Below are 26,262 nucleotides of genomic sequence, written 5' to 3'. Positions count from 1 at the left end.
CCCATCTGGTGTGTGCTGGTGGGGGTGTTGGGGTTCTGTATTATCGTACGTTTGTACTATTGTACCCAACTCCAGAGTGGACTCTTAAAACAATAATTGTGTGAATATAGTAATTGTTGCAGCTGTGTATAATGGTATTTTAAACACAATTCATTTATCCGACTTTTTATATATATGCCCTTCCTCTGGTCCCACCGCAAACAGATATGCGACGGACTACTGTACATGTGGTATCTTGTCTCTTGGTTCCAGGACAATGGGAACGAAACCCACCGGATTCCCCCCTCCCCGGTGGTCCATGTGCGGGGGTTGTGTGAGTCCGTCGTGGAGGCAGACCTGGTTGAAGCCCTGGAGAAGTTCGGGACGATATGGTGCGTCTTAGCTTGTGGCTATAATATTAGCTGGCCAACATTTCCAATCACTTTTTTATGTGTTGTCAGGCCTGCTTATTCAGCCGCTCAAGAGAGCAACAAAAAATTAGACTGTAACAAATCCCTTTCTCGCCAAGGTGCTGACCCAAACCATGCTATCATAATGAAATCTGGGCTGCTAGCAGCTGTAGAAACCAAACATCAGTGGTGTTGTAGTTGTGTAAAACATTTACAGCTGTACTACTGCTGATTTTGTATTCAATTGAAGCTTAAAAAACATAAAACAGACTAGACAGGGCATTTTTAGTATAGTTTACAATCTGTTGTCTGAGCAAATGACTAATCTCAACATGTTCCAGTATGGGTTACTGTCACTTTACCAAGTCTTGTTACAGGTTTTCACAGTATGTGGAATGCATTCAGAGCTCGAATACAATTTACCAGTGAAGATGTCAACTTTCATTCATGGCAAATTCATAGCTTATTTTTAGTGTTCTCCAAGACAGTTCACATTACACTGTTTGCCTTGCAGGCTGATTCCAAGTCTACGTTGTCCATATTTAAAAAATGACAATGATGTATGTTTTTTGTTGTATCTTGTGGTCTGCTGTTATTACAACCAACTGCTTGATCAAGAATAATAAGTTTAGTTTTGTGGAATTGCAAAGCCACATTTTACTATTAATTTGGCATATGGCTACATTGTGAAACCAGCATTTAGCCCTTCTGCCTTCCATGTAAATTCTGGTCTAATAAGAAGGACTAGTTCCATACCTACAAAAGGAAAGACAGTTTTGTTGTTTCCTGCAGTATTTCTGATATAGAGGTTGTAAGTGGAAACTTAGGTACTTTTTTTTGCAAAATTGAAATGTTCATGGCTTTTTTTTTTTTTTTTTTTTTAAACATTTCAGAATTTTTTTTTCTTTTTTCTTACTCATCATAGTGTAACACATTGTTTGTTCCATGTGCTGCAATGCAGGTTTTATTGCCATAGGGCAACATCATGCTGTGTTCATAACCAAGCACAGCTGTTTTGTGCCCTCCAGTTGCAACACTGTTTACAGATGCAAATCCTGAGTAATGTTGCATGTCGAATCTCAGCTCATCATGATATCCAAAAAGCATGACTGATGACAGGCATATCAATGGTAGTATGTCATTTAGGTGACATTTTTCCTTTACTGATCTATTACCACTTTGGGCACACTGTATCATCTGCTCTTTATATTTAGCCTTTCTAGCTGGCATTATCTGTCCCTTGCAGTGTGTGGAGATGTTGCTCGTTTGGATTATCATCCCATCACAATGTTGCTTGAGTGACATGTTAGCTTGGCACATCTGGAATCATGTGATGTTTACAAACCAACTGGATAATGAGCCTTCATGAAAAAAAATGTATATAATAAAAGGTCAAAGCACAAAGAAAGGACTGTTCTGTTACATGACCGGTGTGCTGAGCAGCTCAGAGTGTTGTCTCTTACTTGACCTGATTAGAATGCTAACTTGTCATTCCCTTTTACTTTTCCAGTTACGTGATGATGATGCCTTTTAAGAGGCAGGCTCTGGTGGAGTTTGAGGGGGTTGAAAGTGCTGACAAGTGTGTGGCGTGCGGAGCCAATGAGGCTGTCTACATAGCTGGACAGCAAGCCTTCTTGAATTATTCTACCAGTAAAAAGATCACCCGGCCGACACACTCAGACAACCCCAACAGCGGCAATAATGTCTTGCTGTTGTCCATTCAGAATCCTCTTTACCCCATAACAACGGTAAGAACGCTGTCTTTTATTTGCAATCTAGTGAAGCCATTCGGCACACAACTGACTGCCTCGAAATTGTGCCAAGGAATGAGAAACCCTTTGAAGTGAGTGCATATTGAATGCAGAGAATATATTTTTATAAATATAACGCTCACGAGTGGAAACCATCAGACGTAACTCGCTTCATTTTTGTGTAGCATACTGCTTTTAAGGTGTGGGCCTTATTGTACAGGGTAAAGCTTGGAATAAAAACATGACCTTTAAATGTGAGAATAATGGTAAGTGCTTTAAATTCTTATCTTTATTGTTCCGTAGATACACAAAAAAATAATCTGTAGCTTATAAGCAAAACACCATATTGAAACTGCGGGAAATCTCTACCACAAATCAGGGTGTTTTTTTCTGTTTTTTTCCGGTTCCTATAACATTGACGCAAGCCTATTGTGTTTTGGTCCAGATTTTTACAGTTTTATTTTCAAATTACACAGAAAGTACAGATTACTTGCGCTTTACTTGTTTACAGTATTTGATAGTTTCCAGTAATCTAACCAGACGTTTCAGTTACAGTATTTTTTATTTATTTAAAACAAATTAATGTGTTGTTGGTTTTTATTCATTTTTCTTTTTTTTGTTTGCATGAGCAGGTTTATTTAGTGCCCTAGCTGCAGTGTCAATAATGGACATATCATTTACATGATAAACCCAATGAACCATTTATAAGTAACTGATGTTCGTTAGCTTTTTTAATTTTATTTCTGTGTTTTTGTCTTCTTTTTACAGGATGTTTTATACACTGTCTGCAACCCGACTGGAAACGTCCTCCGTATTGTAATATTCAAGAGGAATGGCATACAGGCCATGGTGGAATATCCTTTTAGATCCATCCATTAACTGGGAATGTGTAGTTTTCCACTGCAGCTGCAGAGCTGAAGGAAGACGTTTCAATGAGCTGCACTGATTGCTCATTTGGAGCAGAAAGGGACTAAACTGCCTCTTTCACTCTTCCAGTCCAGTGCAACTCAGTGTTGGTTGTGCCAGTAAAAAGCCTTCTTACCAGCTTTGTCATGAAAATAATGCGCTGTTTGTTTTACAAGTAGATTATTCCGATCGGGACCAGAATAACTTTATAGTTTTTGTTAGAAATGAACCCTCTTGGTTAAATGAAAAAGTGGTAAACTATCCTGCTCGGGAAGCGTGCCAAAGAGCTGGGTGCAATGCACAGTGTCTACCAAATGAGAGTGGTAAATGCAATAGCCTGAGAGTTGGACGATAACCTCAACCAATATCTGATGCTATGACCTATACAACGAGAGCAAATGAAACTCCATTGTACTATTTTAAGAGATGGTCATAGATCTGCTGCAGTCGTTGCAAAGGAAACTCAACATGCTTCTTAGCTTTTAAAAAATGTATCTCCTGATGTTTTACTGACCTTGATTCATGCTCAAAAAACAGATTTGCAAAGAAAAAAATGTTTTCGTTTTTTTGCTGTCCTCGCAAAGTGTTCCGTGTCAGGGACGCAGTAAATCTCTGTGGGAGAGATTGATTTATTTTAGAAAAGTATCTAAAAAAATGTATTTTTGTCCCTTGACTGGGTTAAAAAAATAATCTGGAAAGCTAAATATTTACAATTGATAGTTGTCTGTACGGCCTTTATAGACAACAATAATTTGATCTTTGTCTCAGTTCAGTACTACAGCTCATTTATGAATTGCACTTGAAACTACAGCATGCTAGGTTACCTGGCTTTGAAATGACAGGTTGTCAAGCCTAGTTTCATAGACAAGCACCAAATTATTATCTTCTATGAAGATTGCCACTTTAAAAGACGTATTAATTGAGGGTCATTTTCAGAAATGTATTTTTTTTTTACCTGTAGGCCCCTTTAAATATGAATCTACAGCTATGGCCAAATGTTTTGCATCCCCCTATAGAATGAACTCATTTTGCTTCATAAAGTTGAATGAAACCTGATGAATAATGTTACGTTAACATTGAATTACATACCGCTTTGTAGTTTAGCATATAATGTACAAAAAACTGACAAATTAAAAAAATTGACATATTCTAAATTTAACATGAAGTACTATACTACTATTATGGCTTCCAGTGTCTCAATCCTAAAAGTATAGGTGATGCAACAGTTTTGGCTGTAGCTGTACAGTTAGGAAGAAAAGACAACACAGGGTATGTAATGATCCTTAACTTGTACTTACATTCGAATCTGTTCAAAGTGCTCAAAAAGCCAAAGCTGCCCTCAACGGAGCTGATATCTATGTTGGGTGCTGCACGTTGAAAATTGAATACGCAAGGGTAACAACTTTATGCTTGTCCAGATTTGTACAGTTTTTCATTGAACAAACATACAGTGTTTTTTCCCATTCAAGTACTAAGTGTAACCATTACCAAATGGGTATTTACCTCCTAAAGACCCGAAACTATAAAATATGTCAAAGTTGCTCACAGAGCATGTGAGGCCGTCATGGCCCGCCCCCAGGCGCAAAATGACAGCACTCACAGACCTCTGCACCATTTTTCTTTCTAGACTGACCTGACAGAAGGAGCCTATCAGTTGACTACTTGTAGCTTATGACTGTATAATTTTCTCTAATTGTTATGTTTTAATGCGATAATTTATTTACGCTGTAATAATTTTTCAAAATTAATTACGGGTATATTGTGCACTACAGCCTGTTTGTTACGTCCTGCAGAGGGCTTGTGTCCCACGTGAAGCCAGCGGCTTGAGTCGCTCCTTCCCAGGGATCAAGCAACGTAAGTTGGCTGCTCTTCCCCCAGGCTGCAATAGCTCTGGTTGGAGTTATTTTATTTTTGTTTTGGCTTCGGCTAAAATTACGAGACGGTTTGTATAATAAAGTAATTGTTGTTACTGTATTTTGTATGAGAGAAATATTTTTCTTTTCTCGTTGTGTTTTTCTGTTTTAACAGGGACTACATGCAGACTTGTCTGCATTATGTGCTGCGGCACACGTGTATTGAGAGCAGCGTTGCGCAGGATCAAGAGGCTTCTTCGGTTGTGGTTGCTTGCAATCTTTACCACAGCATCTTGATGCCGTTTTGGTGACAGCTTTTGCATCACCATCGCGAGAGCCGATAGTTCATTCTAACAAGCAGGCTTCCCTCTGTCTCGTGTGAGTACTGACTTAGTGGTTTTGCCAGTAGCGTGCACAGGTGGGCATCCGTGTAAAGTGCTACCCATGGTAACTGCAAACCGGTGGACCCTTACCATACCATACCGTACTGAGGTAACTGACCCGCTCCGTTCCTGACCTGGTACCATACTGTACCGAACTGGGACCAAGGTGACCGAACAGATACCATACCTACCCAGTGCTGAAGTCACCAAACCAGTAGTGAACCTACCTGGTAGTGTCACAGTTCCAACTGGGCTGTTAGTTCATTTTAACAAGCAGGCTACCCTCAGTTTCGTGTGAGTACTAACTTGGCTTTGCCAGTAGCTTTCATAGGTTCTCTGTACAGTGCTACCCGCGATAACTGCGAACTGGTGGACCCGTACCGTACTGGTGGACCCGTACCGTACTGGTACCGAGGTCACCGACCTGCTCCGTTGCCGCAAACCAGTACCATACATTACTGACCCAGTGATAAAGTCACCAAACCAAACTGGTACCGTCCCGGTTCTGACGCACTACCAACCAAAGGTTACATCCTCGATCTGGTACCAACCTTGAGCAGCCCCATTGCTGTCTTTAAGCAGACTGAAGCAGCACCTGTCCAGTGTTACTGTACACTGCATTGCTACTTGCATAATTCCTGTGTTTTTTCCCAGTGAGACATGCAAGGCTAGTCTGCCTGTTGAGGACAAGCACAGCAGATGCTCTTCCTGCATTGAGCCAGATCACGCAAAGGAGGCACTGGTGAGCCACAAGCTTTGTGCACGTTTCTCCAAGTGCATGCTGGAGAAATGCCTCTCCCGCAGCTCTACAGAGTGCTCTGCGTCCCTCACTCCTGCACAGAGCTCTTCCCCATCACCCTCAACATTAGAGAGGTGGCTACGTCCTCCCCCCATGGCTCTGTGCCAAGGGAGAGCAGACAATGCACCCGTGAAAGTAGCCTATGAAGGAAGCTGTCCTCACAGACTCCCTCATCCTCCTATGCCTCTCCTTCTTTTCTTTCGAGGAAGAGGAAGAAGAGAAGAAAAGAGTCGCCATTCCAAGCGATCAGCGGGCTCGGAGCAGATGGAGAAACTCTGGGCAACAGTTTCCCATCAAGGAACGGTGCTCACAGAGTTACGTAAACGTTCGACGCTGCCTGCCCCACCTATCTCTTTGGGATCCCAGGGGGCTATGAGTGCAGATTCACTGCAGGATGACATGCTGTCCATCGCTGTCTCTGAGGAGCTGGTGTTCCTGTCTGAGGACGTGGAGTCAGACAGCACATCCCCCGCGGTTAAGCTCTCCCTGTCAGCAGGCCACTGCAGTCTTTCAAGTGCGCTGGCCTTCAGAAGGTGAAACAAGACAGTCCATCTTTGATGACTAGCCTACCACATCTCCCGTGCCCCCACCCCCAATGGATCCAGTTGTCCTGGGGTCACCTGGCTACAGATCCTGTTATTTCCCAGTCTATGGACACCCTATATATGGGTGCACAATGTGGAGAAGCTGGGCCTGGCCTAATTTCCGCTGGTAGAGGCTTCAGTTGCCGCGCTGGTACAGACAACTAATTTAGCACTCCTGTCCAAGGGCACTATCTGCACCAACAAACAGTGCAGGGTCTCGGAGGTGATCCTCAAGCGTGCCTATTCAACCAATGCATTCGCCGCATGGCTGGGCAACTTTTAATAGTATTCTGGTAGTTTACTGGTCCTATTTGCTGAGGTTCCTCTCTGACAGCCACAGGCCCTGCGCCTGATTCATAAGAACCTGTTCCGTCTGTCAAAACTGAACGGGCAGGCTGTAGGTGGAAACCTGGCTGTGCTGGTAGCCGTACGCAGACAGCTTTGGCTTTCCCAAGCACACGTGGACGAGATGCTGCAGCGCATTCACCACACACGGGAATCCACAAAGTAATTGGTGCGCATGCATCACAAGCAACCACCTCCAGGGCACAAACCAGCGGCAAACTGGTGTCATTTTGTACCCTCGGGGGCGGGCAATGACTGTGTCACAGGTTCTGCAGGCAGCTTTGATATATTTTATAGGTTTCGGAGGTAAATACCCACTCAGTAATGGTTACATTTCTATTTCAGGGAACCAGGGTTACAATAATAACCTAAAGTTTTCTCTTTTTCCAATAGCCAACCCGTCTTAACGTCATAAGAAATGACAGTGATAGTTGGGACTACACTAAACCATATCTGGTTAGACGAGGTAAGGTTACTTTAATATATTATATATATATATATATATATATATATATATATATATATATATATATATATATATATATATATATTACTTTTAAGATAAAATGTACTTAGCAGTTAAAATGAGGTCAGGATATATAGAATCTATATTTTAGTGAAGTTCTTCACATTTGATATTTTGTCAGAGTTACTATTCCCAACAGTCAGTCTACAGGGACTAGGGGAGAAAGGGATAGTGGGGAAGAGAAATGAAAAGCTTTTTTTGTTCTTTAAAAAATACTTGTATATATTTATGATCCATATGCTTTAAGAGGATTTTCACAAAAATATGTATACTTTCCCTTTTAAATGTTTTTTTGTTTTATAATTGCTGCCCTGGACTCATACTGACATTGAAGTATTTTTCTTATGATACAATCATTTTAATAAAGTGTGAGTAGATGTTGGCAAAGAGATGTTAATGCACAAGAGATTTGATTAAATGCTGAAATGCTAATAAATTTAGAAATGTTAACAGTGATATGAAGAGTAAAAAAAGGTGCAAATGTTGCTGGCCACCATGTGGTGTAAACTGAGAATATGAAGCTGTACTCTGACTCTAGTGCCCCCTACTGGTTCTATTGACAATAATGGACACAAGTGAAGGTGGAACTCAAACATGCAGACAAGCCAGCAGCACATAAGACTCTCTATCTCTCCAAGCAACACGCAATTCCCAAGTAAAAGAGAACCTGAATTAGGACTGATTGAATAAACACAACCTAAAACTCCTACCTACCGACCTGCACGCTGCTTCACTGTGGAAAGGACTTTTCCGAATAGGCGAGGGGGGAGGGTTCAGAGATGGAAGCAAAAAGAATGACAGTCAGGCAGACTCTGCACCTCATCATGCATACGTGCATGACAGTCCTGACTTGCCACTCATCTTGAATACATGCACCACCTCAACACGTCTCAAAAGGAAGGACTCTCCCTGTGCGTGGATCAATATCCCATCTAGACTGAGCCTGAAGTTTTTGTGTATATTCAGTTATTTGATTGAAAAATTCTAGGGGACAATTTGTCAAAAAAATCTGATTGTCACCAAATCATCTCTATTAAAAAAGTACTGCATTACGAATGACCTTAAGACTAACATCTCCCCTTCCATGTCAGATAGATTTACTCATTTTTTACTTATAAACTCACTAACCACCAACTACAGTACTCCCTTGTTATTTCACAGTAACAAATTATACAGGTACAGTTTACATATATAACAGATCAGCTAGACCTACTGAATGGGTATTACTTCACAAATTCATTTATCACATTTTTAAATAACAAGGGAACTCTGTTCTCTGTAGTTACTCTGCAATAATAAGTCTATTCAAAGGCTTCAAAACTAAGTGGTCTTGCCATTGTCATGGTCACCTCATTGAAATATATTTCCTGATACAAACAAGTGATGGTTTGGTGATCTTTTTTTAAAGCTGCAATATCTCTTTGCTTTTTTCACACTACTAATTTAGACAGCTATCTATCTTCTAAATAATGAGGACAAGAAAGGATGTTACAGCTTTAATCCAGGCATGTCTTTACAGTTATATATCAAATAAGACTTGTCAGGCATGCCAGGGATGAGTGACATTATGGATTTTTATTCTGTATTATTGTTCACTTACCAGATTGACAGCTTAGTGGACAATAGCCAGAACTTCAGAAAACTGCATGAAAAATGTCATCTAGAGAGGTCTATGTCCTGTTTGGTTGTTAAGAAACAAAAAAGATGAATGGTATTGTATTGATATTTAGCTGAAACCACTGTTCATGGTGTGACACAGAATTGAATGAACAGTTGTTGCCTGTTGTTGCCTGACACTTGCTACTAAATTGCATTTACCATTTTATTCCAGAAATTTTGTATTTTGCTTTGGCTTCAACACTTCACTTTATAATTGCTTAATCCAAGTAATGGTGCCATCATGTAATGGAGATGCTATAAAATGCCTTGTGGTACTAGAATGTGTGCTTCTTTATATTTGGCAAATAGACAACGGATACTGAGAACGATTTATAAGTAAAATCCAGTATAAAGAAACAGAAATGTCATCTGAATCTGAAAGCATTGCTGTTCTTTCAATTCAATCCCTCCTCTTCTGTGGTTGATGCTTAGGCTGTTACAAGTTGTATCCACTGAACTATGTATGTACTGACTGTAACACAGGTTGATGTTATTCGCTTGTGCTGAAACCCCTCTTGCAAGTTTAAAGAAGGCCTCATTGAAAATGTTGGTGTTGACGCTAGTGGTAAAAACACAGGTACTGTTTTTCCCCAATTGTGCACAAGAGCTTTCTAAAGAATGTAATCTGCACTGTGTAAAGTTTTTTTTTTTCTTCCCGAAGGTGTATAAATCTTTTTATTTTTCCAAATTATGTTCTGTACTATGTCTGTATTGTAGTTGCTATATAGTTTTTTTTCTTTATTTGCAATCCTGTACTAGTGCTATACTCTGCTACAGCCCTCACTTGTGAGTTTGCTGAATTATATAAACATTTGAATATTATATATATATATATATATATATATATATATATATATATATATATATATATATATATATATATATTCTGAATTATTTGGCTTGTCTGTAGGGCATTTAAGCACAAGCCATATACTTCTGGAACTGTTGACCTTGAAAGATGACCTTCAACTAGTCACTTGTACAGCTGTGGCTAAAGGTTTTGCATCATCTAGAATTTTAGGATTGAACCATCATTTTAAAAAATGTATAAACTGTATGAACATAATTTAGATATTTTACTTAGCATTATGTAATCAAAGAAACTACAAAATGATACATGAATTTTGACTCCTGTGTCAGTTAAACGAGTGTGACGCTTATCTGATTATTTCATTTTGGTCTGTTCCAACCCATGCCATGTTTTTTTCAGGGAACACAAAAAAGATACAATGTCAAAAATATATAGCTGAAAGGACAGTGTTTTAAAAGAAGTAGGCTTCCATTTTGATGTACTGTAGTTGGTTTTGTTGGAACAGTACTGTATTTTCAACAGAGTAAGTATTTTAATTCAGAACTGTATTGTTCTGATTGCCAAAAGAAACAACACGTGGACTGTAATACAGTACGATACTTATTGTAGCATTGTGTAAAATTCCCTATTAACGACCCAAAAATGTAATCAAAATGTTACCCATGCACAGAACTCTGTAAAATATAAAAGGCAATGCAATTTAGCAAAAGATTAAAAAACACAGTTTCTAGAGTTACTGTAAAACAGTATCCAAAATCAGTATTCAAAATTGCAGAATATAATGCTAAATAAGGCCCAATTGTCACAGTTCACTTGCAAATGAAAATGCACAAAAGTAACTGAAGATCACATTTAAAAAAAAAAAATGCATCACAGTACCTAAAACTGTTTAATGATTAACTTTTACATTACCGTAGCTTGTCTCGTTCACTTTGTTTTTACTGCATTTTCATCATGTGAAATTAGAGGAATTTCGAAACGAAAAAAACACACAAAAAAAAAAACTGCGGGTGGTGGCGGATATTTAAATAAACTGTAACAATGAAGAGATGGGCTTTGTACCAGAAAACTGGTGACAGAGTCGGAAATCGCGTGCGACGGGTAAGTGCATTCATTTGTTACATATAAATAATGGGGCTTGGGTTTATTCTTAATACAAGGACGTAAAACGCGACTTGACGTGTCACTGGGTAACAGATATCCGAGTTCTGACTGTATCAAAAGTCTACCAGAAGACATAATAGCAGTACAGTATTTCATTTTAGATTTCGAAATGTTACAATTTTAAATTTTTGCCAGTTTTTCATTATGTATATAGGTATGCAATTCAATATGTTAACGTAACATTCCACAGGTTTCATTCGACTTTATGAAGCAAAATTAGTTACTCTTATTAGGTGATGCAAAACGTTTGGCCATAGCTGTAGAATTGGAGACCTTGGTCTGATATGTGACCTGGCTGAGATTTTGGTCAAGCAGTCTGTTTTTCTGTTGTTTACAGTCTGTGGGTCAATATATCTACACATTTTTTAGCATTTAGCGGTAACACTTTTAAATGTAATGTAACAATTGCAATTTTTTTCAGATAGGGGGAAGGGAAGGCAGCGGCAAGCCATCCTAGGAGAGCACCCATCTTCCTATGGTGACAGTGGGTATGGTGAGTTTCACACAAGCTCCTGCTGTTTCCAACAAGCAATACAACTGCCTCTGGGAGCACTTCATGTGCCACATCCCCTTAGAGTATCAGAACTGTTAAAAACAAGTATACCAGCAATATACACCTTCATTAATAATATACACCTTCCTTAATAATATACACCTTCCTTAATAATATTAGGTTTCATACGGGTGCTTAAACACAGAATCTCCTAGAAATCTGCTTTTACAAAATCCATTCCTGGAATACCCTGGAAAATTGGCATTTTATTATAGGATCATGGAAAAGTCATACATTTTTTTTGTTTAATTGGGTAATTTTTTTTTATTTATTTGTTGCATTCCACATTTTTTAAGCCCCACAAATGTATTTCAAACAACTATTCGGGTGTGACCTAACTCTGTTTGGCGCACTGTTTCGTGCTTTTGGATTGGCTCACCGTCTTATCAGTCAAGTGTAGTTTTGTGTGAGCTCTGTGGTCGCCTGAGTTGGGGGAAATTGTGGTTACTACTTAATAACAATTCCGTTAGCTGTGTGTTTAGTTATTGAGCAAGTGCCATTTCAATAAAGTATGGCTTGAAAACAAGGCCAACAGTGACCGGCTGCAGGAAAACAAATCAATCGATATAAAGCATGGCGCTGGTATTGCATGAAAAACTTCGACATCAGCAACATGGGCAAGTCGGCGCTAAAAAGTCACACGGGAAGGCAAAAATATTGTGATTTAAGTCAGCAAAGAGGGTAGTGCAATGAACATTAAAGATGACTGATTCATCAGTTAAATCGCTGTGCGTAGCTGCATCTTCAAGCAGTCTCAGTAGGCCTTCTAATACTTAAGAGTCGAGTGTCTCTGGGACAGTATCGTATTATGTAACCAAAACCGATTACTTAAAGTCTGAAATAATATTGGAATTAAATGGAATTAAATATCACTACTCATACAAATCATGTGATATGATTTTCTTGTGGAGAACGGAAATGCTTTGTTGTTATGATATTGCTCCCTATTTCAAGTCCATGTTATTGGAGTAAGTCAGCAAAGCAGATCAGTCTGGGTTGCTATATGACGAGAATCTGAACCATAAATCTCAATCTAAGCAAATCCATGTGTGCCTGTGTGGAAAACTGCAAATTAGCCTCAAGATATTAGGGGTCCCAATTTTTAGGTCACGCTGACGCCAACATCATGCTTAAGAAGTTTAGAGCTTATGTTGAAAAAAATCAATCTATGTATTTCCTTTTGTGTTATTATGATTTAAATGTATTGTTTGGTGTTTAAAACACAATGTTTTGTTGTTACTGTTTTACAGCACAGATGGAGTTGTAATTCCCCATCCAGCTAATAACGTGCATAATGTGGCCATCTCTCAATTAATTAAGTAATTACCAATTTGGAGATGGCCGCATATATATAAAGAGTGGATCAGCCGCTCCTCAGGGTTGAGGCTGCTCAAAGAGGAGGAATGTAAAAGTAAGAACTGAAAAGAAATAACAATTGCTACTAATTAAACCAGCACAAAACTTGTTTGTTTGTTTATTTTGGCCACTGTCCAGTTTTGTTTGTAAACCTCAGAGCGTCTGGAGTGCCCTGCGCTAAGGTCAGTATTGCAGTTGTCTCGAGTGCCACCAATACAGCATTGGGAGCTGCGGACTGCATATTGTTAATGGAGCTTTTAGGGATGGTTTTCGTGGGTGTAGTTGGTAAATTACCAAAGTGCCATCCAGTATTTTTTGGCTGTTCAAAGATACCGCAGCTAGGAGGGAAGATTATAGTGGTCACAAGTAGTGAACATTTTACTTTGAAATTGTCAGCAGAGGTGAGTAGAAAATGTTCTGGTAGCAGAGAGCCCTTGACATTTGGTCTAATGTCATTAAGTATGTTAAACTGGTGAACGAAAAGAAGTGTGCTGATCCAAAAACAAAATCCTTTGAAATAGCGATGTACAGTAACAACCTGGTTACTGCTAAAATCTTTATTTTTCTGTCTGTCGCTAAACATATCACACCATTGCTTACTGCCTACCAGATTGATAAACCTATGGTGCCTTTCCTTAGCGATGATAGGAAACATGTTACTAGAAGACTGAATCAAAGATTTGTTTGATGTGATGTTTCTAAAGAAGCCACAACGGCTGTTAAGCCTATGAAAGTGGATCCAGTGAAAAATAAACATTTCTGTGACTTCAGAAAGGTGGAAGTGGGCCTTGTGGGAGACAGTGTTTTAAAAGGTATTTTAAAAAGTGTTAACAGCCAAAAAAGTCAGTGAACTTAAAGTGCTCTAATTTAAAATGCATTGCGGAACTACGCTGGCTAAGATTGTGAATAAATTAATGGAGAAATTGCCAATCAAATATGCTCTTGTGAGAATCATGTCTGCCATAGATCTAAGGCTTATGTCCTGTGGTAGAGATAAGTGCTGCAAAAAATGTGAAGAAAATTTTGAAGATTTTAGTGGATGCCAAAAGAGTAAGTGTGACAGTATACTTCACCAGTTTGGAGAGTTTATGGAAGTGACAATGACTCCTGCAAGATTCAAAGACTATGAAATGAATGACAGAGTTGATGTCCTTCTGTATAAAAACATGGCCAATAACACTGTAACAATTTTTTGGCAAATGTGTGTCTTTTCGTTCACATAGTCAGAAAAAAACAACATATGAATCCAAATGAACATGTATTTATACTAAAGCAATACAAAAATGACTACAAAAGATTTAGGAGTAGTTTATCGAGATTTACGATTATACTGTATTTACAGTATAATCGTAAATCTTGAAAAACTACTCACTTCTAAATCTTTTGTAGTCATTTTTGTATTACTTTAGTATAAATACATGTTAATTTGGATTCATATGTTGTTTTTTTCTGACTTTATGTGAACGAAAAGACACACATTTGCCCATTTTCCCATTGGAAATAGTGATATTTTGAAATACCACTGTCCTGGTCACAAAAGCAAAGTTTGTGGGGAATAATAGCCATTTTCTATACTTTTGAGGCATAAGCAATTAGGAAATAACACTTACTACCCAGGAACGAAAATTATGTTACATAGTGTAATCCGTCTTTTACAGATTTGGAAAGTTATTCAAAATGTGCTGCTTCTTTCACATGGCCAGGCAAGTGTTGAGTCAGGGTTTTAGGTGAATAAGGAGCTTGAAGTTGAAAACCTGCATGTAGAATCATATTGTGAGTCATACAGCGCAGGTTCGCATCCTGGCTGTGTGAAGTAGGCCGGTCTTCGCTGGGAACTCCAAAAAGAGTCGTATTGGCCCAGGTGCTCCTGTGGGTTAGGGAGGTAAAACCGGCACGCGCTGTTTCTCTTTATCGCTCTGCAGCAAACCCTGCTGGCCTGTCGCCCAGTGTGCTCAGGGGTGGCCTTTGTCCTCCAGAGGTCTGTAGCTCACTGACTTCCGCTCTCTAGTTCCTGCGTGAAAAAGGAAGCTGGCTTTGTCGTGGGATCAATGGACACCCATTGAATCTTCCGGTCTCCCGAGCCATGTGAGGAATTGCTGCGATGAGGAGAAAAGCGATTGGGCATTCCAAATTGGGAGAAAATTGAAAATTATAACTTGACACACTAAATAAAATAAATTTAAAAATACCAAGTAAACAGCCACATAAGATTGTCAGTTAATATTTTATTAATGGAATATACTAAGTCGGACCTTTTAATTTTGTGATGACTTTGTGTGTCCAAGTGTTAATGTTGTTTCTTGGGTGATATGACATTTTATGACATATGATATATTTTTTGTCACCACCATTATAGTTTTAGTTATTGCGATACAGCTGAGGTAACTGCAGTTGGAGTTTTGATTGGGAAAAAACATATGCATTGTAGCGTGACATTCTTTTTTGGTCTTGGAAATTATAATGTGTGTGGCCATGAAAAATTCTTGAAAGTCCTTGATTTCACCCAGAAAAATAGCGTAAGAACCCTGTAATGTACACCTTCCTCCCATGGCTGTACATTCAAAATTAGAGCCTATCAGTAGTATGATCAACAATATATAAAGAATAGGATCAAATAAGAAATGCCAGTGAATAGTTTAATACAAATTATAGGTGGATTATGTAAAATCAGATGTCATGAGATAAGCAGATGAGGTGTTTGTATCCTGTTACGGTATATTAAAATGACTGATTTCCTGAATGTAGAACTTCTTGTGTTCTCAAGATACATGTAAGTACAATATAAGTGTGACAGACAGAACTCCATCTTTTAGATATATACAAAAATGTAAAGTGTGACTGACAGGGTAGCGTCACAGTCACACTTTACTTTAGTCAAATAGGAACAAAATAAACTGGCACGAGATCCAAAGTAAAATGTTCAAACAAAAGAATAAGTGACTTGCAGGCTGCTACAGATACCATCACAGCACAAACTCCTTTCCCCAACCAAGAATTTCTGGCTCATTTTTTACATGTGGACACTCCCCAAATAGCACCAGTTACCTAACTGGGTAATGGACACACCTGTGATTGCTAGCAGGGACAGACTTAACCCCATCCCTGCCAACCTTATATTCCCACACACACACCATTTATAGCAGCAGGGCTTCTGCCCTGCCTCAGTGACATACATACAGACCAGTGTATCCCCTGCACAGGATAATAATAGCAGATATGGCTGCTTACGCCAAGATGCAAATAAAGAGGGATAGTTTGGTTAGATTTAGATTTAGATTGAGAAACAAAGATTTAACAGATTGAGAAAGAGATTAAACAGATTGAGAAAGAGATTAAACAGATTGAGAAACAGATTTAACAGATTGAGAAACATTTAACAGATCGAGAAACAGATTTAACAGATTTAACAGATTGAGAAACAGAGATTCAACAGATTGAGGAAGATTCAACAGATTGAGAGAGATTCAACAGATCGAGAAACCGATTCAACAGATTAAGAGAGATTCAGCAGACTGAGAAAGAGATTCAACAGATTGAGAAACACATTTAAGAGATTGAGAAACATTTAACAGATTGAGAAACATGTAACAGATTGAGAAACAGAGATTCAACAGATTGAGAGAGATTCAACGGATTGAGAAACAGATTCAATAGATTAAGAGAGATTCAGCAGACTGAAAAAGATTCAACAGATTGAGAAACAGATTTAACAGATTGAGAAATGGAGATTTAACAGATTGAGAGAGATTCAACGGATTGAGAAACAGATTCAATAGATTAAGAGAGATTCACCAGATTGAGAAACATTCAACAGATTGAGAAACAGATTTAACAGATTGAGAAACAGATTCAGTATATTGAGAAACAGATTTAACAGATTGAGAAAGAGAGATTCAATATATTGAAAAACAGGGTTTTCACAGATTGAGAAACAGATTCAACAGATTGAGAAACAGATTCAACAGATTTAGAAACAGATTCAGTGTATTGAGAAACAGATTTAACAGATTGAGAAAGATTCAACATATTGAGAAACAGATTTAACAGATTGAGAAACAGATTTAACAGATTGAGAAGCAGATTTAACAGATTGAGAAACAGAGATCCAACAGATTGAAAAACAGGGTTTTCAGAGATTGGGAAACAGATTTAACAGATTGAGAAACAGAGATCCACAGATTGAAAAACAGGGTTTTCACAGATTGGGAAACAGATTTAACAGATTGAAAAACAGAGATTTAACAGATTGAGAAACAGAGATTTAACAGAGTGTTCCTTTTTTTTTGTTCTTCAGGTTCTCACTGCCCCCTACTGCCCTTGTCGAGTAATAATCGATATAAAATGGGCTCTCATGATATCCCGGAGGTGGTTACTTACCCACTCCCCCAAACCTCCTCCTACATGGGCCACGGAGCATCCTCCTCCAGCTCTGTTGCCATGGTGAGCGGTCTGCATGCCAAGAGAATGAACTGCACCAGGATCTTCAACCTTATTTGTTTGTATGGGAACATTGAGAAGGTGAGTGGGCACACTGTTTAGTTCCACATCAAGTACAAAATGCAACCATTACCTCGTGGGTATTTATCCTCTAATACCATCTACCCTGAATGGTATTAAAGGATAATGTTACATTTCTATTTCAGGGAACCAGGATTATTATAATAACCTAACGTTTTCTGTTTTCTGTCATTGTTTGTTTGTTTTGTTTTGTTTTTGTCAGGTAGAACAAAGAAACTGTAGTAGGAAGCCGCATAACAGGAAAAGTTGTTTGAAATTAAGTTAAAAAAGGAATGGTTTAACAAGATAAAAAGGAATTATTTGAAAGTATATTGGAAACAAATTTAATTTAACATTTAACATCAACCGGTAAGGAACTGTCACAAAGACAGCTGTAGTGGGTGACGTCAGACCAGAACCAGGAGCCAACAAGGAATAAACAGAGAGACGTGGTGTTTGGTGAAGCTGAGCGCTTGGTTGTGCTCAGCATTTAATAAATGAACAAACAGAAAATAAAAGGTTGAAAGCCAAACAAAACACAGGACACGGCACACGTAGCCAAAACAAAGAGACAAACAAAAAGGACTACACAGACACACGGTGAGCTGGTATTATTGTAACTATTATTCTAACTGTTACCTCCGTCTCCAATCCCGTTCTCCACTCACCAAACACACAACCCCGAGTGAGTGAAAACATGCTGCTTTTATGCAGCTGTACTGAGACTCGATTGCTAATCAATCATTCAGTTGGAGTCTCGGTACAACTGCATGTGAATTAATAAAGTGCAATTCCCCGTGCTCGCATATTATTACATTTTACCTGCAAGTGAAGTGCTGTGCAATCCTCGTGCCTAAATACAAATATACATTTTAAACACTCGTGCTCGTAACCCATATTATATCCCGTGTACCAATGACTATACACCAACATTAACACACCACACGCAACGTACAACACAGAAATACACACAGCGGGGCAACATTGCCACAGGAACATATGTTGTATATTGCCCATATTGAGGCAATTAAGTTTAATATGTACAGTTGTAGTCAAAAGTTTACATACCATAATTTAATTTATCATTTCTAGAAATTTCTCAAACAAAATTATAGGAAAAATCTTTGCTTTTGTGGGAAAAAGTTACAAGAAATAGATGTCTACAATTAATTATTTCAGAAATTTGTTTCGCAAAACCCAAAAAATGCTAATTCAAAAGTACTGATACCCTGAAAAGGAAAATTTAATTAATAGCTAGTTGAGGCACCTTTAGCAATAATAACCTCTTTTAAACGATTAGGATATTTGTCAATGGGTTTTTGGCATGGTTCTTTAGTGATTTTTTACCATTCTTCAACGCAAAATCGTCAAAATCTCTTGTGCACAGACTTCTTCAGCTCATACCAAAGATTCTCAATCGGATTTAGATCAAGACTTTGACTTGGCCATACCAGAACCTTGACTCTGTTCTTCTTTAGCAATTCTGAAGTAGATTTTGATGTGTGCTTTGGGTCGTTGTTGTGTTGGAACGTCCAGTTGCGCTTTAAACCAAGTATATAGGTTTAAAAGGAGGTACTGTATAACTGCAGTGTACAATTTATTTATTTCGGGGTGTTTCAGACAAAACCCTTCTTAAACATGCTGAAATAAATATTTTTTAAACATCCAAATGTTTCATTTTATATATACTGTTTATATTTTAAAAGAAAAACAATGTTTTACATCTGTAGCAGGAAGATATTTCTCATTGTCATACAACTAACTCCAAATCTTCATTAGTGCATTTCCTTCTTACAAAGAAAACACAAGTTACCCGTATAAAACAATAACTGAGACTGTTAACAAACCTATACTATAAATGTTTAAGTTGTTTATTTCTGGTTTGATAATTTGATTAGGTGATTAAATCAGAAAAAAAAATAAGGGAACACGAAAAATCATTTATAAAATCAGGTTCTATATTATTTATAATCCATGATGTCAAATCCGAGACCCATAGAGACCTCGGAAAATTATATCAATGTTCTGGCGTTTAGCCTTTATCAAGGCAATTAAGGTGATTCAAAACACAGTTGCATTTTATACAATTTTTTAAATGGTAATTGGGACACTCCTCAATTGAATATTAAATATAAATAAATTGGCTCACATCTTCAGTTTTTCTCTTTTATACATTATTTTTCCTTTTACGTGTCCTAAATGCAAAAATGCTCAAGTCAATACAAAAAAGAAAATACAAAATTCAATTAAAAAACATTTCATTCACAGAAGTCAAGACATTTAATTTTCTAATTAATCAATAGATCTGCACAATTAAACAATTATCCATTTGATTGCATACATTTTAAGTGAAAATTCAAAACAACAGTATTATAAGAAGGATCGAAAAAATGTCATCATACTTCAAATAACTATATATATATATATAAAAAAGGTTTAAAATCTAATTCATCATTTAAGACGTTTGGTTTCAAAGTCTCCAAAGTGTAAATCCAATATATCTCTCTTTTTAGTAATTATTTATCCAGATTACCTCCCCTTGTGTATATAGTTACCTTCTCTATTCCCATAAATTGTAATGAGGAGAAGGGATGGGCAGATTCTGCAAAATGTAAAGCTACAGGATAATTTGGATCTTTCCTTCTGATAGAACTCTTAAGTTCTGAAATTCTCTTGCGGAGTTGCTGAGTTGTTTTTCCAACATAAATTAAACGGCACAGACATTTCAGAATATAGATTACATGGGTGGTACTACAATTGATAAATTGATGAATGGGGCATTTCTTTCCTGTGTATGGGTGACGAAAATAATCTATTTTCTGTGTATTATTACATTGAGCACACCTCCCATATCTGTAGTTACCAGCTGGGGGAGGATGCAATGTAAAAGACAACTCTAATTCCTTTTCTACAGTATGCATAGTATGTACTACTTTATCCTTAATGTTTTGCCCTCGCTTAAAATTGACAATGTTTTTTTGTTTTGTTTTGTTTTTTAAACCTTATAGATTTGAGTATCATTTGAAACTATATTATGTTTTTAATTTCCATAGCTCCAACTGAAAATTTAGTTGAATAGATTAAGGGAGATTCTGATTTGTTCTTACATTTTTGTTGTAATAAGTCATCCCTGTTTGTAGAATCTGCCCTATCCCATGCTGGCTGGACTATCTGTCGTGTATAACCCCTTGCCATAAAACGTTCTGCCAAAATGCCAGCATGTTAATCAGCGTTTGAAGTACAAATCCTCTTAATCCGGAGGAACTGTCCAACAGGAAGATTCGTTTTTAGATGTTTCGAATGTTGATTATTGGAGAGCAAGTACATTATTTAGATCTCTCGCTTTATAAAAGTTTCTCCATTCTTAAAAATTGTTCCTTATAGAAAACCTACAGATTGAAATACGTTACTATTAGCTAATAGTCAACACCCGAAACATCCAAAAAAGGAATTACCATTTAAAAAATATATGCAACTGTGTTTTGAATTGTCTTGATATATGTTTCCGAAGTCTCTATGGGTCTCGGATTTGATATCGTGGATTTGAACTTGATTTTTTAAATGATTCTTCGTGCTCCCTCATTTTTTTTCTGATTTATATTTGTTTACGGGACACAGAATGAAAGTTTAAGCGGAAATGGTGATGTGCTGATTTACTATTAACTGTGATTAGACGATTTAAAAAAAAACTAAAATAAATAATTATGATTTTTTTTGAGAATCTAGCCCAACATGTTTCTTAAGTGGATCGCTTCAACAGTAATTTCTCTCATTCCAGGTCAAGTTTATGAAAAGTGTGCCCGGTACAGCACTGGTGGAAATGGGCGACGAGTATGCCGTGGACCGAGCCATCACGCATCTCAATAGCATCAAGGTGTTTGGAAAGAGACTCAATGTCTGGTAAGATTTTGCAATATGCACAGAGCATGCTGCAGATTGCAGGGTTTTAATATGCACAGAGCATGCTGCAGATTGCAGGGTTTTAATATGCACAGAGCATGCTGCAGATTGCAGGGTTTTAATATGCACAGAGCATGCTGCAGTTTGCAGGGTTTTAATATGCACAGAGCATGCTGCAGATTGCAGGGTTTTTATATGCACAGAGCATGCTGCAGATTGCAGGGTTTTTATATGCACAGAGCATGCTGCAGTTTGCAGGGTTTTAATATGCACAGAGCATGCTGCAGATTGTAGGGTTTTAATATGCACAGAGCATGCTGCAGATTGCAGGTTTTAATATGCACAGAGCATGCTGCAGATTGTAGGGTTTTAACATGCACAGAGCATGCTGCAGATTGCAGGGTTTTTTTTTTTGCAGACTGTTGTGCTCATCTTAAAAGCAACACAAAGAGCTCTTCAGTAATGGTTAATGGGATATACTAATTTTAAAAGTTCAGATGCATAGACAAAATAACACCTACAATCACCTTTCTGTGTCCTACTGTGTCTGTAGTCACCATGCAAACACATATCACTGATGGGAGAGTGGCATGTAAGGAGTAGTTACCCTTCCAATATGCCATTGTGGTTTATTCCATTAAATAATTTAATAAATAACAGGTTTGGGTTTGGAATCCTATTTATACGGAACACTTTGTTTATCGTGATTAGTATATTAATTAATGTGTAGTCCTTTGTGTTTTAGATTTTTGATTAAATATGTTTTTTTTTGCATAGAGATGTTAGTTTTCAGAGTTACTTGTTCAGTTTTTTTTATTGGCTATAGCAAGGGATAAAAAAAAAAAACAATTCAGCAATTGAAGTGACTTTTTTTTATTAATTTTTTTTTACATCATCTAGCAGATAAGATGTGTTTACCCCCCCGCATTGTTGTACTAGGAGACAGTATGTTCAAGTTTTCTTTGCTGGTATGCTTCATAATCCCTCTGATTCTAAGTTTATTTCTGATTGTTTTTCAAAGTGTGTCAAAGCAGCATGCAGTTATACCAAGCCAGGTGTTTGAGCTGGAGGACGGCACAAGCAGTTACAAGGACTTTGCCATGACCAGGAACAATCGATTTACCAGCGCCGGTCAAGCTTCCAAGAACATCATCCAGCCCCCCTCCTGCGTCCTGCACTTCTACAACGTGCCCCCATGTGTCACAGAGGAGGAGCTGCAGCAGGTGAGGCTTCGTGTGTACGTTTTTTGGGGTGAGCCTCCATGTCACATTAGTGCTAATGACGTTAACCCGACATTCAGAGTTAGGCAAAACTTATGCAACATAAGAGGACAGTGTAGCCTTGAGAGCTCCAAAGAGATTTAGATATTTTTTTTTGGAATATAATTGTATTAATTTTTTAATACATAACCAGTAGATACCGTAAATCCCTACAATAAAGTTGAATCCTCTACATTGAAAACTCTGAACTCCTTACAATACAATTTCAAATTAAAATAATACCAATATAGCATATCAGTATCTGTTTAATTGCATCTGACCAAAGTATTGTATGTTTTCTTTTAATTCCCTGCAAATTATAGTGTGCCTTTTCTAATAGAATGATATCTAGTGTTTTTCCACATTATAAGTGGTGGTGGTGGTTTCTTGTCTTTCTAAAGCATCATTATAGCCTTTCTAGCAGTGAGTTAAGGCTAATTTTAAGATTTAGAATTTTGAAACAATTGCTTATTCAATTGATAACACAATTGAAAGTAGAATGAGGCACGTTCTGTAAAAAATGTTTTTTAAAAATAACAAAACAAAGAAAACTGTGTGTTAGTGAGCACCATCTAGTGGTGATAAAATGGTCTAGCATCTACTCCTCTCGTTTTCTGACTCATGCAAGTTTTCCACATAACATAACTGTGGGGAACCTTTCACCCAGTGTACAGATTTCTTTAGAAATGTTTAACCAGCTGTTTTTGTTTTGTTCCCAGTTGTGTGCAACACATGATGTACCTGGGTTTATAAAGTACAAGGTGTTTGATGCAAAACGTAAGTACAGTTTTTATATTATTATTATTATTGTTATTATTATTAGTACTCTGATGGTAAATCTTGTTTAATTTCCTTTAGCTTCTTCCAAAACGATATCAGGGTTGTTAGAATTTGAAACCAAGACGCATGCTGTGGAGGTCCTCACGGTACTGAATCATTACCAGATCAGGATACCAAGTAAGTGGTTTACCCTACATGAAGCCATATATTATGCTGTTGCCTGTGTCCCACAATGGTTCTATGAAAGTTTTACCCTACATGTGGTTTTGGGATCTGTTTAGTTAATTAAAAAACACGTCTTTGTGCCTTAATTGAACTGCATATTTATTCAAACTTAATTATATATATATGTCAATTATATATATATATATATATATATATATATATATATATATATATATATATATATATATATATATACACACACACACACATACATAGACATATACATTAAACACAATTTCAGTTTAACCAATTTAATTTTTAAATAGTAAAACCTAACAACTTATAAAATATTGTTAAACTGTAAATTCATGCTACCCCTCTGAAAACAGATTGTAAACCTCTGGCATAAGAATGTTAATGTCCTGCATTATAAGGTCAAGGTAAATGGCTGGAATGCAGCTCATAGGCTTGTTTTTTAGATACTCCACAGCCATGTGTCTGTGTATAAACAAATCCGTAATGAGTTATAATTTGTAACCAAGTTTATTATCTCTTCTGTGGAACAAAAAAGGACCAGACAGTCTGACTACCATCTCTCGGCTTTTCACCCTACAGCATCAGTTTAGAGTTGCATATCTTGTCAGAAGGCATTTTCACAAGCTTGCTTTTTTTAGAGCCAAAACAAATACCTTCCAAGACGCGCCAACACCTCAAAAGCAGAGAGGCTTGCAGGTGTAAAATCTTTATTTACCATTTGGCTTAATCTTTTTGTCTGCACAGTTCTTATTTAACCCCTGTTGCCTTACCTCAGGAAACACTGGTCTGCTTTGCATTGTTGAAGTGAATACTTATTTTTCAAAAGATTTTGCTATGAGACCACAAAAGTTTAGTATAACATGAAGCCCCATGGGGCAAGATATAAAATTGAAAAATAAAATGCACATTGTTGAAAAAATATATAATAACAACTACTAGCAATAAATCGTACTGTTACAGAAACGATTATAATTGAGTTTTAAAATGTGAAATGCTGAGTTAGTTACCACAAACCTAATCAACGACACAGAGCAGAACCAGCACATGTGAATTGATTTGAAAAGTGACATGAAATTAATTTAGAGAGAAGAGGAATTGCATTAGGTAAGCCCTGTGCCTTCAGAGGGAGGTTTCTATTTTGTTAAAGGTGCAAATTCATGCAGAAATTTAAACCTGAATTAAGTTACTTTTCTGGGATACATTCAAGTACTGTACATTGCCTTTCTGTCAGAGCATCGGCAATGCACAAGTGTGATAGCCCTAAAATGGAGGGCATGAACTTGTTGCCTGGGTGAGTACACTGTGTGTTATGTGCATAATGGTTGTTTTTTTCTGAACATTTTTGCAAATTAAATCTTTTTACACTTTGAGATTTAAACATGTGCAATTGCTTTTGACTTTGCAGATGGCTCCAATCCATACACGTTGAAACTCTGTTTCTCTACATCTTCTCATCTATAAGACAAGGTGCCCACAGCAGGAGATGCTTGTGGAACTATTGCTGGAGAGCCAGCAGCCACCCTGACGTTGAATGGGAAGAGATGAGATAAAGTTGCCCTTTCTCACCTTCATTCACATGGAAAGTGTATCTTAACCAGGAAGGAGGATGATAAAGAAAATCTGTAAGAAGTACAAAACACTGAACTGATCATATTCTCTTTAAAAAAATAGAAAACAAACAAATAAATAAATAAATAAATAAATAAATAAACTCTTGTTGGTGTAATCTGCTGCACAAAAGACATTAGGAATGTTGATTGAGAATGGCCACCAGTTTTAATGAAGTGACCATGCAGGTTAAGTCTGTTCAGCCATTTTTTAAAAAGAACTGTTGCTGTTGTATGGTTCAGTTGTTATCATTTCATAGAAGACCACATAGAAATGATTCCCGGATGTCAGTTTGAATCGATGTCATTGATTATAGTCAGCACTGTATTATAACATTAAAATCTTAATTTAACAGAATGGTTGCCTAAATCCCATATGTAAGCTTGCACTTAAAATAACAACACCTTTATAAGTGTTACAATTAGGCTGCTTTGTAATATACAGGTGTGTGTAATGTTGGGGGGGCGGGTCTAATTTAAAACTTGGTGTCTAAAAAAAGAAAGAAAACTAGTTTTGATCTGATTTAGACACTATATTTGTACACTGTTTTGTTTACACATACATGTTCCCGGTTGACGTAGTTCTCAGTGTTTTGGCTGCACTGTTTCAATGTTACCATGTATGGAGTTCTCACTGTGAGCATGATTAAAAACATTTGCCAGGCAATTTAGGGTATTTTATTTATTTATTTTTTATCTGTGTCCCAAATGTGTGGCTTTTTAATGTATAACTTGAAGCACGCAGAAGTTGTGCTTCAGAAACATCAAGATGAAGTCGTTTGAGAGATCAAATGAACTGTGCTTTTGCAGGATCAAATGACTCATTAGCCCCTGGAAATCAAAGCGTTTCTGACAGCCAGAGAGGGATTTTTTGGAATTGTAGCTTTCCGACTGTGATCTGTCCCAACATCAGAAATGGCCAGAAAGCATCTGAACAGT

The 26,262-nt window shown here is 37.4% G+C and overlaps 1 protein-coding gene across 2 annotated transcripts in view; it reads left to right on the top strand.

Annotated features, from left to right (window-relative positions):
• Positions 1-25,990, top strand: part of LOC121315779 (heterogeneous nuclear ribonucleoprotein L-like) — a 46,961-nt gene extending 20,971 nt beyond the window's left edge. For both annotated transcript variants that reach the window (XM_041250173.1, XM_041250172.1), the window contains exons 2-13: positions 253-371; positions 1,900-2,137; positions 2,909-2,994; positions 4,345-4,441; positions 7,404-7,476; positions 11,592-11,663; positions 17,374-17,597; positions 21,355-21,476; positions 22,498-22,699; positions 23,455-23,512; positions 23,594-23,692; positions 25,122-25,990. In XM_041250173.1, coding sequence (XP_041106107.1) covers positions 253-371; positions 1,900-2,137; positions 2,909-2,994; positions 4,345-4,441; positions 7,404-7,476; positions 11,592-11,663; positions 17,374-17,597; positions 21,355-21,476; positions 22,498-22,699; positions 23,455-23,512; positions 23,594-23,692; positions 25,122-25,177 — 1,446 coding nt within the window. In that variant the 3' untranslated portion in view covers positions 25,178-25,990. The remainder of the gene's footprint in view (positions 1-252; positions 372-1,899; positions 2,138-2,908; positions 2,995-4,344; positions 4,442-7,403; positions 7,477-11,591; positions 11,664-17,373; positions 17,598-21,354; positions 21,477-22,497; positions 22,700-23,454; positions 23,513-23,593; positions 23,693-25,121) is intronic.
• The last annotated feature ends 272 nt before the right edge of the window (positions 25,991-26,262 follow it).

The sequence above is a fragment of the Polyodon spathula genome, chromosome 5, assembly GCF_017654505.1.
Source record: "Polyodon spathula isolate WHYD16114869_AA chromosome 5, ASM1765450v1, whole genome shotgun sequence".
In the NCBI taxonomy this organism is placed as follows: domain Eukaryota; kingdom Metazoa; phylum Chordata; class Actinopteri; order Acipenseriformes; family Polyodontidae; genus Polyodon; species Polyodon spathula.
The sequence above is the reverse complement of the archived record's forward strand: the minus strand, read 5'-3'. Positions and strand labels throughout refer to the sequence as shown.